The following is a 19,764-nucleotide window of genomic DNA, read 5'->3' as shown; positions in this document are numbered from 1 at the left end:
AAGAGTATTTTTTTCTTTTGTGAATGAAGGAAATTAAACTAACTGACTGACTAACTAACTAACTAACTAACTAACTAACTAACTAACTAACTAACTAACTAACTAACAAACAAACATCACAGGTGTCCCTGGTTACCTCAAACAAATATTTATTCAATGAACTACAAATGTATTTTGGTCATTTTAACGAGAATGCATGCCGACCAGCTTCGGAAGTTTTCGGCAACTTCCGCCATCGCGTCGTCTTGCAACTTCACATTGCCTCCATTTTAGTTTCCTGTGTGTGCGTGTGCAGGGTCCGTATAAACTGGAGAGAAAACAGGAACGAAAGCGGAGGTGCTGAGAAATCACAACAGAAATGGACGGGTAATATTTTATCAACGATTTTATCTGCTAAATCTCGTCTCACACATGTTGAGGCAGCACAGGACACGGTATATGTAAATGCGTCATTTTCTGGTGAAGCCGAGGAGCAGTCGATTCCTTGTGTTAACGGGTTTCCATAGCCACGCGCTCGCTTTTCCATTCAGGAAGTGCCTCACGTTAGCATGCTACTGTAACTTAGCTCACGCTCTCTCTTTATATCAGTAAGTGCGTCAAAACTTATTTTAGATTGAATAAACTATACGGAGATGTCCTAAGGAGAAGCACTTTTGCAGTTCCATAATATACACAATTGCATTTTACAGCCAGTGGCATCTAAGCGGCTAGTGAAGTTTAGCAAACCGTCACGCTAACTAATATACAACAGCATCGATCCTTTGTGTAGTAGCTAACTAGCTTTAGCTGAGCGAGTAGATCCAGTCTATCAACTAGAAGCTACATTTTCCAATAAGCGTAACATGTGATTGTAAATCAATATGTGCCAACACTGCTGAAAAAATACACAAAGTAAAATCAAGGTAGAATACTACAGTTTGTTAAATGCTTACTACTTGAACTTAAAGTGATGCGCTGAGCTGGGTATAAATTTTATACCAGTGAATATTTCATGAAGTGTAGGGTGTGCCATTCAAAAACTGTAGGTTGGCTCTTCATTCGAGTTAAATGTAGAATGACCTACACATTACTTACAGATGTGATGAATCACAGATGAGAGCCATGAAAAAAGGATAGATGCAACACCATGAAGCCAAATTATGATGATGTGGTAAGAAGAGAAGTTGTGCAGGCCTACCTATTTACATATACATAACAAAATAGTGACCTGCATGTACGAGTGGTGTTAGTGTTACTGTTTGGAATATGCAAGTGAAAATGGCAGGAGTTCAGTCAGTCCACATTATACAGTTAAACAGCTTTTGTTCTCTGAGAAATTAAGAATGTCACAAAACTTGTAGGTGGACATAAATGTGTGACACATTTGAACAACTCAGGCTTACGTATTTTACAAGTTATTATTTTCTAACACTGTTACTGTCTTCTTTTAAGAAAGGATGATCCACATTACATGATTGCATATCCCAGTGTATAGTGTGTTGCTTACTTTTGTAAGATGAAATCAATCAATCAGATCAAATAAGATAAGATAGAATTTTATTTTTCCATAAAAGGATTCTTTAATTTTGGAGTGGTGTACAATTTTAAATGATGTTATATTAACCACATGAATATGACTTCTCTTTCAGCATAAGTGATGTAGCAGTTGGAGTGAAGGTGAGTTCTCTGTTTTTGGTTGTGTTCGTCACACAATTCATATAAGCATGCTCACAACACTATAATCTATTTGGTTGCATTGTGAATGCACACTGTTGTTGCCTGTGTACTTCTCTGAACAAAGCAAACAGCCTGAGGTGAGATAAACTGAATCTTAAATTTCCCTCAGGATTAATAAAGTATCTATCTATCTATCTATCTGATGCTGCAAAATTAAATTTCCAGATTTTGAATGGACTTACTTCTTTGAGTTATTTCTGAGCAATTGATCTTTTCTTTCTTAACTAACTTTGGAGGCAATATTTTTAAATGTATTTTAAGTATCATTTTCTTTTGCTTGTGCAGTAAATAGAAATAATTTTATTTTATTTTTATTCAATTCATCTTTTACTGTATTTGAAGCCAGAAATAGTGAAAAAAAACATCCCTGTGACACACTCCTGGAGCCTAAAGTGATGTCTTCAAGTGGCTTGTTTAGTTTTTATAAATAGATATACATATATATACATATACATATATACTGCATATTCGACATTCATTGTAACTAATTAAAAAAAATAATCAAATATTGTAAATGTTGCAAATGAATTGTCTGTTTATTGACCAGTTAGGCCCCTGAAGTCGATATTTGGCATCTAACATACATGACAAGACATGACTGGAATTTCTGTTTAATGAAAGACATTATTTAGTCCTGTTTTGGTACTTGATAATGCTGTTCTTGTGGTAAAGGGAGAGCAGGCCTCTGATCTTGGTGTCAGACTAAATTCTGAATGTTTTTGTAACTGTTGCTGCAGCTTCTGAGTGATGTGTTGGATTAGTTTTAAACTCAACTGCCACTTGTTACGCTGTTGTGATTGGAGGACAAACAACACCTAAAACATCTTTCATCAGCATGCTACAATCATGTATGTGCCTATCTGGCAGTGTGACTGCTAACATGTTCACACTTGTTCCATGTTGAAAGTAATATGGCAATTTTACCAGGTCCAGCCAAGTAAGATTCGAAGATTGCCATCATGATATTAAGCACAAGTGTGATGAGGGTGTTTATTCAGCTTTAAGTCTGACACATTAAACTGTGGTCCTATTATCAAAGAGGAGTATGTATCTGAGTTAAGAAAGACCCTCTTTCTTTCATCTGACTTATATCTTTTGGTAATTTTGTGAATTTATTCACACATGCTTGGATTTACAGGCGATTCTACTGGACAAAAATCAGAGGTTTAACCTTAGGTCTCTAATGTATTTTGTACCTTTTGTAACACAGAATACAACCATGAAATAGCAATAAAGAGATATACCTTAAAGATTATACCATGCATAAAACATTTAATTTACCATTTGATTGTCAATGTTTTACCTTCATACTAATGCCCATACATCCTCATTTCCTCAAAAATTTTTGTTAGGGCTTTTAGAGCATTAGAATAGCTTTAATGAAACGGTTAGGACTTGTGTCTCTGCTGATGACCAAACAGAGCTTTTTCCTTTTTTAAGCAAACTATTGCTCTGGCAACCTAACCTGATTTGAGTGCCAGCTGCATTTCAGTCTGCACAAAACCAAGTTATAAAGTCCTCTCTCGAAGGGAAAGGGAACAGTCATAAAATACTGATTCCTCTGGTATTGTGGGTCTTTGCCACCCTGTTTATTTCATCAGTATTTCAGTGTCAAAGACAAAGTAAAGAGGGTTGCCTGCTGTTGGATGAGAAATCATTTCCTGGATTCTTGTATCTTGTGCACTGTGCTCTCACATTTTGGCCTAAGTCAGACAACTTTATTACCCTTTCAATTTATTTGTGTCATGTTGCTGTAGCAGGACCTGCAACATCTTGTTTATCGTAACCATAAAGAATGTTAGTGACAGAAGAACAATTGGTTCAAATTCAGTCAGACAGAAACAAGGAGGGGGTGTATGAAGCTATTATAAAGTTGTGTGTGTAATGGGTCCCTAGCCACGTTCCTCGTCATCCCATCAGTCAGGTTTAAGACCACATGGCGCCTGGCAGCTCCAGCAAACCTTCTGGGACCTAGTATAGCTCAGAGTACAATGACACATCTTGACGTCTTAAATTCAGCAAGATAAGCCCACACCAACAAAGAAGGAGCCAGACCACTCTTCTGCTGTTTTATGTCTGTTTCTACCTACTCTTCTACCCTCTTTTTGTTCCTTTAAACTGCCTTTAGAGACCTCAGTTTTATTGTTGTCTTTAAGGGCCTGTCTGGAAAATGGAAATAGTTTTCCTTACTCTCTTCGTCACAAATGTGCCTGACTGTGTATCTTTTTCTGTTATTTCCACAGAGAGGATCAGAAGAGCTGAGTATGTACAACAGTCCCAACTCTGGCATGAGCAGTATCAGTGGTGAGTTCGTTCCAACCACCTCTGAATAGGGAGGGGATTGATGGAATTTGCATGAAGCTAATTGATAAATAGTGGGAGACGGCGTTAAAAGAAATCAAAGGATTAATAGGTGTTTGAAAAGTGAAACAGGCTGTGTGAGTTGATCTGTTCTCTCATGGGAGCCATTTAGAGTCTGAATAACATCACGCTACTTAGTAGGTGGGCACCCACACATCACAACATGTGACTGGAACAGACATAGTGGATATCACTGCATTTTCATGCCTCCTCGTCGTTTAGATGGTATTGGGAGCATCTCAAAGAAAACTGCAGCTGGCATTCAAGATGACTGAAGCAGCCGTTCACATTGCCAAACATAATAGGAGCAATGTTAAATGCAATACATTAGAGTTTGAGAGATTGTCTCTTTAATTATAATTGCAGTCTTCCATTGCTACACAATTCCTCCTCAAAGTTAATGTCACTCCAGAGAGCTGTCTAGCAAAGTCAAGTTGCATTTATGTTAAGTAGCGATCAATTCTAAATAACCAGTCTTGCAGAGATGCACGGTAGATTAAAATGAAAATTTGTCCAGGCAGCACATTTCAGCTTTATAAAAAAGGCATTCTAACAAGATAGCTTCCAACATTAAAGCTTAGGAGGTCAGTCGTTGTGCTACAAAACCAAGGTCAAGGTATATTGCATGATATTCTGTTCCAGTTGTTTAAACTGTAATGAGCTATCTGTTGTGTTTTCTCAGTCACATTTTTGAATTAAGAATAAAATTGCTCACTCTCTCTGAACCAGGGGTATTAGGGTTTCATGTTTTGTAGAATTGTCACCATACATGTAAGCTGTATGGTTATTCCAAACCAGTTGAGCAGTCAGCATCTGCCATTCTGCAATCACATGGGGAAAATAACTATCCAAACATGCCACGAAACATGTTTTCTCTTAGTAATCAGAATCCCGCAGCTACACTGCGCATGTAATGTATGCGGGCAGTTTAGCAAATGAGTGCTATATCATTACTTTTCCACTATAATTAATGACAGTGACTACACCAGACATGTAAGCAGTGTGTAAGTGGTGCACATGCATAGCAGAGATGTCCAACTGAGTCTTTTTTCTTTTTTTTTTTAAGTACAAAAAATGTAAAGTTTAAAAGAATGATCACTTTAGTAGGAGCCAGCACCACTGAGAGAATAAAGTCAGAAAATATTGAAAGATGGGCTAACACGTTGCTTTTGTGCACAATATAGAACAACTCTTACCTTATCTATTAAAGTTAGAAAGACTGAGAGGTGGACTGCAAACTCATCATTAGCTTTCATCCTTTCTAACTCTGGAGATTTGTTGACAGTTTAAAAATTATGTAATATCATTAGCCTTTAGACTGGTCAGTTATCATTGTGTTGCACAGTTCAGTTAATCAGTGCTTATGCTAAAATTTTAGACGGGGCTTCCAATGGCAGTGATAGTAAGAAGCTCAGGGTGGAGGAGGCCCCACCATCTCGTGTGATCCACATTAGAAAGCTGCCCAACGAGGCTTCAGAGGCTGAAGTCATTGCCCTTGGCCTGCCTTTTGGCAAAGTCACCAATATCCTCACATTAAAGGGGAAGAACCAGGTGAGTGGATGAAATAAACAGACAAGTTATATTTGTCGGTTTCTGTACAAAACCATTATTCAGCATCAGTTTGACAACAGATTAATTTATACAGTAGAGGTCAGTCCTGGACAAAAATACTTTTTACCCCCAACAGGACTCCAGACTAACTTTTTTTCCAAGGAGCACAGTAGCCCCTAACTTAAACTTTTAGGAGCGCAAACAGCAAATCTAGGGGCGCACACCAAAATCGACTTGCAAAGTAAATATTCACATTTCCTCTCATTTTCATTGTATTACCGATAAATACTTGAACAATAAATGCAGGAACTATAATGTTTTCAATTCACATTTTATTGTGCAGCAGTTGACACAACATAACACTCAGAGAGCTCAGTACTCCACCAAGGCCGCTCAGTGGACGCATCGTTTCTGACGGATGAAGTCTTTAATAAAAAATAACCGTGTTCTGAGCACAAGCATGTGTTATGCATGTGTACGTTATGTATGGATACCGAATTGCGTGTAAATTACTCTTATAAAGGTCTGTTGATCAGTTCATCACTTTTGGCAAGCCTTTGTTTTGCTAGTGTTAATATAACCGTTCCCTCCAGGCTTTTATTTTGAAGGCGTATTTTTAATAGTACAGGCTTTTATTTTGTCACCATTCCAGCAGCACAGGAAGTGTTTATTTAAGAAGCGGTGTCTTGACATGACAAAGACGCTGCCAAAAAGTCTGAAAATTCACATAGAGATGAAAGAAAACGGTTCCATGCTGTTGCTGTCTAGCAAAGGATGTGTCTAAACTCAGAAGCTCCTAGCTGGAATGGAGACAAACTCTGACTGTGTTTCCTGAAGAAAGGAGTGATGGACAGAAAGGTGAATTTGTGTTCAAAATAAGGCTGACAGCTGAACATAAATAAAGGTTTTGTGAAACATCAGGAGCTCCACCATCATTCGCCCCCCGTTCTCACACACATTGGCCCGCCTTCTTCTTCTTTGGTGTTCATCTCCTTTCTTCTTCTTTTGGAGTTAATGTCGGTTGGCACATACACATATTCATGTATATGTCTATAGGTTGGCAAATCAGCTCATTTGCTCATTACTGTCAAGTACTGGGCTGAAGTGTGGAGCAGAAGTTTGTCAGCAACAAAAAATATTCAATAATAATTTTTTAAAAATCGTCAAATTTACTGGTTGCACATGTGCGAGTAAATGAAAAATTTACTTGCACTGTCTCAAATTTTAGTTGCAAAATGCAACCATTTAGTCGCAATCTGGAGCCCTGCCCAAGACAATAGTCAAATATTTGTGTCTTGAACTGTCAGGAACCCATTGTTAGTTGACATCTTGCTGTACCACACTAGCCCTTTGGACACATTCAGCCTTGTTATCAACAAGTACATCTGAAATATGTGTGCAGCTCTATCCAAAAGCTTATCGTGTATCTGCTTAGGAGGGCTGTACTTGGCTTTTGTTCCCTTGATTCTTGTCCACTACAACTGCCTCTCACTGCACCAGTGTTAGCTAGTTGTGATTGAACTGCAACTGGCTCATTTTAATGTTGACACAACTTAATCTGTGTTGGTCCGATGATGTTGTCACATCAGTGGTTAATTGCAGTTCACTCTAGTATGATGGTGAGTAGGAGGACTCTGGTGAACACTTTACTATTGTGACCTCACCCCAGGGAGGATTTTCTTAAATTACTTACCAAATGAATACATTTTAATGAAAGAATGACATGTAATTGTGGTAACAGTGTCGGTGAATGTATGTGAGTTTTGTTTTCTCTACTTCAGGCATTCTTGGAGATGGGGACAGAGGAGGCAGCCATCACTATGGTTAATTACTACACAACAGTTACCCCTCATATCCGCAATGTCCCTGTCTTCATTCAGTACTCCAACCACAAAGAACTCAAAACTGATGCTAGTAATCAGGTTAGTAAAACTGACTAACAGACTGCTGGGTTGAGAAAATGCTGGCATCACGAAATGCATGTTTTTCATTTTAAGTGACTACTACACACCTGTACACTTGCACTTGTAGAAAAGCTTAAAAATGGCCTGTTCTCATGGACCTTGTTGGTACTTGGTTGGGAATTAATAGTGGTCCTCTTAACACTTTGAATTGTGAAAGTAACTTCAGACAGTCTGAAGAAGACCTACAGTAAATATTTGACAGTATTTGGGGCATAGATGTCAGTGCATGGCCTGCCATCTTCGCAGTAATGGTTTGTGAATGGGATCTTCTTGTCTGCTGTGCTTGTTATTGAGAATAGCAATTGACACCTTGTGTTTGGCTGTAGCGGACCCAGGCAGTGCTGCAGGCAGTGTCAGCAGTCCAGTCGCCAAGTTCAGATGTGCAGGAGATTCTTGCTGCAGCCTCCAGTCCTGTACTACGGATCATCATTGACAACATGTTTTACCCTGTTACACTGGATGTACTGCAACAGGTGTGTAGCAGTTGTAGTGAGAATATTGAGCACTCATAAGCAAACTTTTTAAGTTTTCATCGTTGTGTTTGCAGATTTTCTCCAAGTTTGGCACAGTCATGAAGATAATCACATTCACCAAGAACAATCAGTTCCAGGCCCTACTGCAATTCAGTGATCCTGTCAATGCACAGCAGGCCAAACTGGTAAGAGGTGCCTACTAGTCTTTATTAAAGCTTTTACTAGTCATACTTTTATTACTAATCTCTGGATGTGCAGTTAGTCATTTGTGCTTTGCAGTACCAAATATAACGTGAAGTTTTTTTTCCTCTGTCTGCCAGGCCCTAGATGGGCAGAACATCTACAATTCATGTTGCACATTGCGCATTGACTTTTCCAAGCTGGTCAACCTAAATGTCAAGTACAACAACGATAAAAGTCGTGATTACACTCGACCTGAACTGCCGGCTGGTGACGGCCAACCCAGTCTCGACCCCACAGTGGCTGCTGCCTTTAGCAAAGACTCGAACTCGCTCCTCGGTAAGATCCCAGGTAGATCACACTTTTATTATTCCTTCTATAATATTGATGTTGCTGTTGTTACCCTGGCTTAATGCTGTTGATTGCACACACAATTATTTCATAAATTGTATTCCTCTGGATTTTTTCTATTGTCAAGAAAATACAATACTCTTAGTCAAAATGTTATTGAACTCCAAACCTGAGTGTTTGACAGAGAAAAGTTTTGTCTTTCTCAGGGGAATATACCAGTGTGCACAATTATTAGGCTAAGAAATGTTAATGACTAATTAGGTACTTGCAGATAATAATTTAACTGTTAAAAAATATATTAACCGACAAGACAGAAGAAAATACCTCCCAATACGCAAGTAGGTTTGGAAGTTGATTTTCAGTCTCATGTTAAAGTGAAGTAGTTGTTATGAATGATAGCAACCCATAGCGTTACCCCCTCTCACTTTGCTGGTGTCTTAAAATGGTGTCCATTGGCCATCAGTGATCCAGCCATAGGTCTGTTCATGTGCTCTGTCTTGAGTTAATTTCATTTCGCTTGTCCATTATGCCTTTAACAATCTGTCTTTAGATATTTCTTGATCCAATCTTGCCATTTCAAGTTGTGAATTTTGTTTATTGGCGGGGAAGATGTTAACAACACTTACCAATGCTGCTTATCAATATGGTACTTTAATAGTACTCTTAATGGTATGTTTTATTTCTTTATTTTTTTTAATAGAGAAAAAACCCTGACAAATAATGAACAAAATTAAGATTGCTTTTTCTTGTCATGCATACTCTAAATAACAGTTGTGAGTAGCACTCTGTAAGAGCATTGCTTGAAACAATCACTAATATAAATTTCAGGGGGCGGGGGTGTTGGGTTGGACTCTATCCTAGCTGACTTAGGGTGAAGGTGGGGGGACGCTGGACAGGTCACCAGTCTATCATAGGACTACACAAAGAGACAAACAAATCCACCTTGAACAGATATTAAATAAATGTCAGCACATTGTGCTGATACAACCTCTTTGACCCTTCAATTTCAAGTGTAAAAGTAATGCAGGACTTTTTCTTTGACAGTATTTTCATGTGGAATATTAATAGTTTTAGTGAAAAAAAACCATTGAAGTACTTCTAACAGTGCAACACCAACATTCAGCTCAAGAAAGGGTGAAAATAAAGGCACACAGAGTTTGTCTGCCTCGTGCAAATCAATGAGACCCTGCTGTTCTGTTTGCTCTTAACGTGAAACTGAAATTCTGAGCGAGAGATCAAATGATGCTCTGGTTTGCAGACTGAATTTATGAACACAGCCACAGTTAAGCAAATGGATGGGCAGTGTATACTTGTCATCATTAGCCTACTGTATGTTAGCGAGGGATGGACTACAAGCTCAGCAATCAAACTGTGCGTTTTTTTTTCATTTGCCTGTGATGAACGTTTGCCCCGTGGCTCGTTTAATACTTGTTCTTGGTGCCTATCCCTTGTGTTCCATTAAAATAGTGAATGGTGTGTTTTCAGTGAATTTCAGTCCTAAACAAAGAATGTCAGTCATTTGCATACTGCGTTGTAATGCTGTGAGTTAGCGGAGGTGCTACTCTTCATTCCATAATTGTTTGTCTGCTTTCTGTCAGGAGCCCTTAACCCTCTGAGTGCAGCAGCAGCAGCAGCTGCTGCTGCAGGGAGGGTGGCCCTTGCTGGACAGGCGGGATCCAGCGGGGTCCTCCTGGTCAGCAACCTGAATGAGGAGGTTAGTAACACGCATATGAACACCAGTAAGATGGACCACCTAAGGCTTAGACTACACCACCCCTACCTACCACCTCCATCCATCTGTTCTTCTTTTTTCTGTTGCTGGTTATGGTCAGTTGTTCTGTTTGTGGTGCCATTCCCATTGTATTGTCTTCTGTTAGCCTCTCAGAATACATTTAGCAGTCCATGGTGGGATTTTTAAAAAGATGCACGCTTGATCTTCGAATCAGTTCTTGAAGCAGTTAAACTAAACCACTTAATTAGGTGTATTTACCTATAGCACGTCTGTGATCTTGGAATAGTTTAATTTTAAGGAAACTTTCGAGTATTACAATCACTTTCAATCTACATGTCAGAGTTGCGCTACCGGTCTCAGAAAATGTTATCTTTCATGTTTAATGTAAATGTATTTTACTTGATTTGTTTAATTATGTTTTTTCTCATTCAATAGCACATTGTTTATATTTCTGACTTCCTAACCTGTCACTGGATGCCATTTCATATATATATATATATATATATATATATATATATATATATATATATATATATATATATATATATATATATATATATATATTCCAGTGCTGTCTGTTCTGATCTCTGAACTGTCCCAAGGCACAAATGATGTTCCACCTCTGAAATCCAAATCTTTTAGAAGTAGACTGTTGGTCTTGTTTTATGTAATATTTTCTTTGTCTAACCTTTTCTTATCTGCACTGTAGCATCATTTACATGCATAGGACCTTACTGTTATCTTTTTGTGTTTTTTCCCCTCCTTTTGGGTCAATTATGCTCGTTATGTTCCTATAAGAGAGCTAGGGGACTTGCTGTTTCTGTCATAGCACCAGAACCCTCCCGTCTTTCCCTCTCTGATGTCCTGCCCTTACCTTCTCTTGTCAAACTGTATCTAACTCGGCTAACTGTCTCTCTTCTGTTTTTCTCTCTAAGCTCTTCTCACCTCTCCTCAGCTCATATGAAAGCTCATATGAAATCATTTTGTGGTCTCCTAACCCGTGTCTCAGTCCTGGGAACAAACACCTGCCTCTCTGAAACGCTTGCTTGCTGTCTTTTCTCCTTCCTACCTATTTTTGTTTGTTTTTTAAATTGTGACTTGAACGGCATCTAATTTGTCTTGCCTAATGTCTCTGTCTTTCCTCATTTTTGACTGTAACTCAATGTGTCATTCTGGAGCCTTTTGACAGTATCTACACTGTTTGAACTAAACTCATGATGTGAAGATACTGTGCTGAAGCTTTTTTGTAGCCTCTGGGACTTGTGTGAATGCCACGTTTTACTCAAGTGGCCTTCACATCAAATCTTGCATGCCAGATTGTACAGCTAACACAACTGAATTGCATGGTCTCTTAACTAATTTCCCCCCCCTCAGCTTTTCACACTGTTGTAATGCCATTCTCACTTGCTGAAAGATTTTAGAGCTTCAGATTTCTAAGCTGCTGCATGTTGTTTTTATCCCATGGTTATGACTTTATATTGCTGATTTTATTATGATTTTCACATGAATATACCTTTACCCCATGCTTGTCCAGGGTGAAAGACATTTTGGCGCAAGTTATTTGCTGTATTTGACTAAAGAAAACATTGATCCAAGCCATTATCTCTGACCAGACTACCTGCATTATTCCAGTGTACTGACCTATATTTTATTTTTTGTCCCTCCCCCTCCTCACTTTAAATATTTTTTTTATTTTCTCCAATTTGCATTTGACTCCCTGTTCATCCCCCCCCATCTATCTATCTATCTATCTATCTGTCTATCCATCTCTCTATCTCCACCCCCACCCCTCTATTCGTCCTGCACCCCCCCCACACACCATCTGCTGGTGGGGGATTTTTACATTTTTAACCTTATACCCTCTTTCTCCCACATTAACCAATCTCCCCTTCCTCACCAAAACCCTTACCATGACTCCTCCTCCACCGCCTGCTCCCCTCCTCCATGACCCACCACCTCCATCACTCTCCGGGGGGAATACAAAAACCACCATTCCTCCTACCTACCTCCGTTCTGGATCGATCTGTCCATCTCTACCTCCGCTCCGCTCCGACTCTTCTACCTCTCTACCTGTCTCACGCTGCTTGTTGCTCTTCTCTCCCTCTAAAGATGGTTACGCCCCAAAGTCTGTTTACCCTCTTCGGTATGTTATCGTTAGCTCTTTCTTTCTTTCTTTCTTTCTTTCTTTCTTTCTTTCTTTCTTTCTTTCTTCCTGTCTCTCTCTGTCTCTCCCTCTATCTCTCTCTCTCCCTCTTCTACCTTCTCCTTTTTGTTCTATTTCCATGCTATCTTTGACACATTTGCCATTATTATTATTATTATTATTATCATTATTATTAATATTATTATTATTGTTATTATTACTTGCTTATGTATGTTTATTTGCATACAGTAGTTTCTTTGATCAGTTATAATATATTTTGCCCCCCCCCCTTTTTGGATTGGGTTAATGTTTATTACTTTGCCCTAAAATTCACTACGTGGTAATCTGTTAATGCACTGTTATGCTATTATTTTTGCATGCTGTTCTTATTTAGCCACCTGACACAACTTGATAACTTATCTGTTGAGAGGGCGCCTCTTCTCTCTTTACCTGTTCTTTCTACACACCTCTTACTCTAAAATCTGCTGTAATCTGCTGTGTGTACTCAGCCATTCTCTTTTCTGTTCCTTGTCTTTAAATGTCCTTGTCTCCAGTGCTGACTTTAGGTTTTCTAACTGTTTGCTTTGTCTCCACTTCACCTCTTCTCGTCCTGCCTGCGGCTCTAATGCAGGAGTGTATGGTGATGTCCAGAGGGTGAAAATTCTTTACAATAAGAAGGACAGCGCTCTCATTCAGATGTCGGATTCCAACCAGGCCCAGCTCGGTGAGTAAATTTTATCACCCCCCAGTTCAGGCATCCAGGTCTAAATGGTTTAAATATTTATGGGTCTATGATAGGATAAGGCTGGGGTTCATGAACTAAATCTGAATCCAGTGTTAAATGCCTCAGGATAAAATTTATCAAGGTGAGCTTTAGTCAAGACCTAGTCAGGAGTCAATACTGTGTGTGCCATTTAAGTTCTTTCTGCTGCGATGGTATAAGTCAGTGAGCCAGTTTAAAAAAAAACTTTACTCACCTAACTGGACCAGCTGTGTGTCTTGTGACATCACTTTGACTGTAACCTTCCGAGTGGCACAAACTCTGGCCTTTATCCTTTACCTGCATATTGAGTGGTGTGATCACCAAGGTAAAACCAGTCACTTTTCTGTTGGCCGACTTTTTCATGGTTTTGGTGTTTGTGTGCTATAAGCAAATGAAAGTATAATCCATTCATTGAGCTAGCTGTATGACAAGAACATTTGAAGAGAATTTCATGTTAATTTCATATATATTAACATGACGCTTCATCGTATTGGCTAATGCCAAACTGTCAGCAATTTTAAGTCATAACAGCATCTTTGGACGAGCTAATCTCTGCTACCGCTCTGCTAGTGTAAAGACAAAACATGGCTTGTTTAATAAGTACCACTCATTTTACAATACAAGAAGCGTTGACATGTACTGTTAACAAAGAAGGTTTCTAACATTGAACAGTAAAAAAAATTATAATAATATTGATTTGGTCATGGCTCAAGCTGGATGCCACAATTAAGGCAAAGCCAGTAAAGCACATACCATCTCTGACTTTTTCAAAAAAGTTGAACAGAAAGGATGTGCTAGATGCCTTCTGTTCACAAAAGAAATTATGTTATGGTAGTTATGGAACGCTTCTTCGGGACAAACAATAATTGAATAATGACTATAGTTCCATGGAGTAACTTGTGACAGTATTTGTATGGAGTGTGTTTTTACTTTTTATTTAAGAGTATATTAGCACCAACCTTTTATTACCTGGTTATATTGCACGGTCACATTTTTATTCCAACTTTGGGTAGCTCTCTCTTTTTAACCATACCTGTGTTTACATCCCTGTATTCTAATAATGAGAAGCTACTATCTAAATGTTTTGCCATTGCTACTAAAAGATGAGGAGAGTAGTTGAGATGTGTCTGTGTTGTAGCTTAATGAAACTAGTGTTCAGCCGTAGCACCTTTCAGTTTTACGGGAGCAGTAAAGCTTGTTTTATGCTTACCGTGTCCGCAAGGTCCGTGCGGCTCCGTGCGGAAAAATTACGTCATTTTCGCACCCACGCCCCCTCCAGCGGCCTTTCCGTGCGGAAAATTTCCACTCCACGCACTTCCACATTTTTCTAACCAACACGGACGGAGCCGCACGGAAAAACATGGCGGAGGGCCAGGACCTACTCGTTGCTGAAGTCTAGAAATACGTGCACTTATACGATTCATCTCACAGAGATCACCGTGGTAACCAGGTTATGAAGTATTTATGGTGTGAAATAAAACTAACTGCTGAAATGCTTTTATTCGGTAAAATGCCGTGTTGTAAGTGGTGTAAACCATGGCAAACTTCTTCTTCTCTAGTTTAGTACCAGAGTAGACCAGGTAGACATGTGTTTGAGCTACGCTGCCCCCTGCAGTTTGGAAGCAGACTTCTTCTTCTCTAGTTTATTACTAGAGTAGACCAGGTAGACGTGTGTTTGAGATACACTGCCCCCTGCAGTTTGGAAGCAGACTTCTTCTTCCCTAGTTTATTACTAGAGTAGACCAGGTAGACGTGTGTTTGAGATACACTGCCCCCTGCAGTTTGGGAGCAGACGTGCACAGAGTATAAATGCACACACGTTCTCTCGCACGGATTTCCGAGCGGCTGATTTCCGCGCGGCTCGTTCGTGCGGAAAGTATATTCCAGCCTTTACAGCGATCAGTAACATGTCGCAAGAACTAGCCTGCCAACGCTGAAGGATAGATTTTAAAAAGTTCTGTTTTAGCTAAACATATTTAAAACATATATAAACAAAGGAAGTCCAACAAAATTTTGTGCTTGAGTTTGTCCATCCATCTGTTATCCAACTATTATCTATACATCACTTAATTCCCATTAGGGTCGTGGGGGGCTGGAGTGTATCCCAGCTGACCTAGGGTGAAGGACACCCTGGACAGGTCACCTGTCTGTCACAGGGATACATATAAAGACATACGAACATCCTCACATTCACACCTCCGGACAATTTACAGTTACCAATTAACCTCAGCATGTTTTTGGACTGTGGGAGGAAGCCAGAGTACCCGGAGAAAACCCACGCATGCACAGGAAGAACATGCAAACTCCATACAGAAAGATTCCAGGCCCAGGCCAGGTTGCAAACCAGAGATCTTCTAGCTGCAAGGCTCAGTGCTAACCACTGAGCCACTGTGCAGCCCCCTTGAGTTCGTGTCTAAATTTTGATGTCAAGATACTACAAATGTACATTATGCAGTTTCTAAATATCAATTGTCAATCTTCTTCATTGTGAATTATCGGCTTTGGCTCTGGGAAAAAAAAAAAAAACATTTGGTTGACCCAACCTGTATTCTATAATTTCACCCTAGTGTAGTGTTGTTGCAGTACCAAAATTCTGACTTTAATATGATACCTGCCTAGATATATCGATACTCAACTAGATTTGACTAAAATAGAAAACTACAAAATACCAAGTACAGACTTTTCCCAAAAAGGTGCATTAACCTGACTTGGTTTCAGTCTCCTTTAATGTGCTGATGTAGTGTGCAGGCTGATAATACTGGTTTGACTGTGATCACATTAAATGCTAGACTTAAAGTTAAAGTTAGTCTCAAAATTAATATCCGCATACCACCATCGGGACCGAATATTTGGATATTCGGGTCCAGCCCTAGCAACAGGTTGAAGTTTCATGGAGAGAAGTAAGCAATGACATTTTTGTCAAACTTTTCAGAGAATAATTGAAAACATATTTTATTGTGGTATATCGTGATATATATCGTTATCGTGATATAAAATAATCCATATCGTGATATATGATTTTTTCCATATCGCCCAGCACTACAACCAGAGGTGGGTAGAGTAGCCAAAAATTGTACTCAAGTAAGAGTAACGTTACTTCAAAATAATATCACTCAAGTAGAAGAAAAAAGTAGTCATCCAAAAAATCACTCAAGTAAGAGTAAAAAAGTACTTGGTGAAAAGACTACTCAAGTACTGAGTAACTGTTTGATTGTAATGTCTGATTTATTTTATAGAAATGACGTGATCAGACAAAAATGTAAAATAATGTGCATTTTCTGGTATTTCCAAATAATAAAATAAAAAAAATAGCAAAAATGAATAACATCTTTACAAAATGAGAAGTTAAGGCACAAGAAACACAAATTTCCAAATCTTGGTTTTTCACAGCATAAAGCTTTTGAAACAAATACCTGCAGTAAGGTAACGTTTGTATGTTTGAACAGTGTAAACTACTTCCCGTGACAGATGCACTGTATTTCGCTTCCCTCCAAATGGCACAGGCTAAGTAGACAGAAAATAACATTACAACTCAGGCTGGACCTGGATATCTGATCCAAAACAATTTCACTTTCTATTAATGCCACAGAGAACTTATGGCCAGGCTGATGAGATTAGTTTGATGACACAAAGCATATGCTTTACTGACCTTTTTTTTTCTCACACCGACCAAAGCAATGAGTCACCTGAATGGCCAAAAGATGTATGGCAAGATCATCCGAGTGACGCTGTCTAAGCACCAGACTGTGGCGCTGCCTCGTGACGGCCTGGATGACCAGGGCCTGACCAAGGACTACGCCAACTCTCCACTTCATCGCTTCAAGAAACCTGGTTCCAAGAACTTCCAGAACATCTTCCCACCATCTGCCACACTTCACCTCTCTAACATCCCGTAAGTACCAGGCCAGTGAGCTTCGAATCAGTTGGAAGATCTGCTGAAGAAGGCGGTTTCAAAAAGCCCTTTTAACAAAGCAGAGCTGTTCATGCATTTTTGAACAGAAACTGTAGTATGAAGAATCAGACCCTTTGGAACTTTAGTGTTATATTCCTTGGTTGTTTAGTCAAGATTTGGATAAAATTTGTATACACTTTTCAAAAACTGAGTAGTTGTAGTTTAATGATTTTCACATTTGGCAAGGACTAAAGTTCCAGTTAGTTCATCTTACCCTCAGTCCTGATATTGCACCACACCAACATAAAAATATTTGAAGTGATAGCCAGTCGTAGATAACACATCTGCTTGAAAGGCCAGTGTAGCTGAATTGGCAGGCATTTTCTCACTTTCCTGTTGTAGTATCTGTCCATGCAGATAGTTTTGTTTGTTTTTGTCCAAGTTTTGAGACTTCTGTCACTGCCACAGTAAAATGGAATGGATGCAGTTGTTTGTTTTTGAAACATTTTGAGAATCACAGTTTTCTTGCTATGTCCTGTGATCAATAGACTTCACTGTCACCAGTTTTCATTACAATTACAGAATACACAACAGTTAGTCCCAAAGAAAAGAGTCATCAGTAAGGTCTGTGAAAGTCATGGCCTGCTTGAAATTCCTGCCTGAGTATAAACTGTGTTCTTCACTTTAACAGACAAGATGTAACGGAGGATGACTTACGGCTGCTGTTCTCCAATGCTGGAGGCACTGTGAAAGCATTCAAGTTTTTCCAGTACGTAGACCTATCCTACCATAAAAGAAGTCACACTGATACCGTTTGTTTTGTTGAAATTATTCTTGTAGCCGGTCAGTGGCATTAACCACTGTTTTGCATTTTCTAGGGATCGTAAAATGGCTCTGATCCAGATGTCAACAGTGGAGGAGGCTATACAGGCCTTGATTGATCTTCACAATTACAACATGGGAGGCAACCAGCACCTGAGAGTGTCTTTCTCTAAGTCCACCATTTAAGAATGTGACCCACAGACTCCTTAACAGTACGATGTTTAGAGGAACAGGTGGACACTGGGGGGACCACATAGATTGGAGCAGTTTTGATTTTAGGGTTTTTGGAGATTCTGTCATTCCTTGAGAGACTTTAACCTTTGAGATGTTTTGTTAAGCGAACAATTCTGGAACCTGTCAGCTATTCTTAACTGGACCTCTGTATTATTATGTCAGGCAGGATAGTGACATGATTGATTGTCCCCCTGTATGATTGTTGGATGTAGATCATTTTTTAATTCTTGATTTAATTGAAAAGATACAGTACTTATGTGCCTTACTTGACAATATCAATTGTTTCTACAGCTGGACATGTTCATTATTGACCCTCCTAATGAGGCACATCGATATTAGATATTTTTAGGGGATGAGTGAGAATACAAGCTGTTTTGTCGTCATCTAGACATTATTACAGTTTTGAAATTGTGCTGCCAACCAGGCGGAGCTTTGTTTTCTTTTGTTCCAGAATTTTAGATTCATAACATTTTTCTTTTTAGTTTACCAGCAGGAGAGCAGAATATTCCTGAGGCAATATGCAAGAAATCTGTGACAGGCAGTTTAACTTGAACTCCATTATTCCACAGGGACGTTCAGTGTAAGATTGTTCTCCCTCAGTTTTGACTTTACAATCATGCATAAGTTTAACTATCACGATGTGGCTTGTGGTTAAGTATTTCTTTATCTGTGTTTTAAAGCCTTCTATGCTTTTTCCATAGCAGTGAGGTGCAATTGTCAATGGCAGTGTTTTTTAAGCATGCATAGTGATGATCTCACATAAGAATGTGTTGCATGCCGTGGAAGCTGTTACAAGATGAGTCCACTGTGATAATATTGTCATGTGACAGTTTACTTGAGAGGGCTACTCAGTCGGACCAAAGTTTCTGTGCCTTTAGAGTTCCTTTAATTCATTAAAAAAAAGCATTTAAAAACACTGAATTGTTGCATTTTGGGTAAAAATGCCTGTAATGGTAAGTGTTAAGTTAATTCTTTCTTGTTTTTTAATACCCAGTGAGACCTCTTGCCTGGAGGCATTTTCTCAGAAATAAGTTAAGTATATTTTTTCTTCCAAGTCCAATTTTATATATCAAAAAAGGGAAGGATTTGGTATTATTCTATAGAGGTGCAATTAAAGGATCAATTATTTTCCAACAAGGGGACGTGCAACTTGGTTTCCTGCTTTTTGAGTTTTCCCTCTCATGGTCTCTCTCGTGTATTTTGCATTACCTCTGTAGCATGCCTAATAAAACTCTTCTGTAGCTCTGCATTCACCTCCTCTGTCTTTCTTCTCTTTCCTGTCTACTTCTCTCACTTCTGAAACCATCTTCAGTCCCAGGGTGGGATGGAAGCCAAAATTCATTTTGGAGCCACTTGAAAACAAGCTCTAATAAGCCAGATTGAGCCCTGTGATTGTACTAATTCAGAGGACAAGAAGTACATTTTCTTGATGCATTTCCCACCCTGCCAACTGACACATTATCCCTCTGATGTCTTTCTCTTCTCTCCTCTGGTAGTTGGCTATTATTAATCAGTCTCTAAAGCCTTTTGCTCTCCTGACAATTTCTCTGATCTATCTGCATGCTACCCCACCTTTATCAGT

General features: G+C 39.1%; 1 protein-coding gene across 4 annotated transcripts; it reads left to right on the top strand.

Moving 5' to 3' along the window:
* Window positions 1–252: 252 nt before the first annotated feature.
* On the top strand, window positions 253–19,431 carry ptbp2a (polypyrimidine tract binding protein 2a). 4 transcript variants are annotated; one of them, XM_023275878.3, is made up of 14 exons: window positions 253–366; window positions 1,629–1,656; window positions 3,960–3,978; window positions 5,456–5,628; window positions 7,410–7,550; window positions 7,919–8,065; window positions 8,140–8,250; window positions 8,386–8,596; window positions 10,195–10,310; window positions 12,438–12,471; window positions 13,103–13,195; window positions 16,910–17,126; window positions 17,818–17,895; window positions 18,005–19,431. In XM_023275878.3, exons 1-14 carry the CDS (start codon window positions 359–361, stop codon window positions 18,132–18,134), a joined length of 1,506 nt encoding a protein of 501 aa, XP_023131646.1. In that variant the 5' UTR covers window positions 253–358; the 3' UTR covers window positions 18,135–19,431. The 4 variants fall into 4 exon arrangements, with proteins under 4 accessions (XP_023131646.1, XP_023131645.1, XP_023131644.1 ...); XM_023275877.3 differs by having other exon boundaries at window positions 3,960–4,020; window positions 8,386–8,584; XM_023275876.3 differs by having other exon boundaries at window positions 3,960–4,020.
* The last annotated feature ends 333 nt before the right edge of the window (window positions 19,432–19,764 follow it).

This window comes from Amphiprion ocellaris, chromosome 22 (assembly GCF_022539595.1).
Source record: "Amphiprion ocellaris isolate individual 3 ecotype Okinawa chromosome 22, ASM2253959v1, whole genome shotgun sequence".
NCBI classification, from domain to species: Eukaryota; Metazoa; Chordata; class Actinopteri; family Pomacentridae; genus Amphiprion; species Amphiprion ocellaris.
The sequence above is the reverse complement of the archived record's forward strand: the minus strand, read 5'-3'. Positions and strand labels throughout refer to the sequence as shown.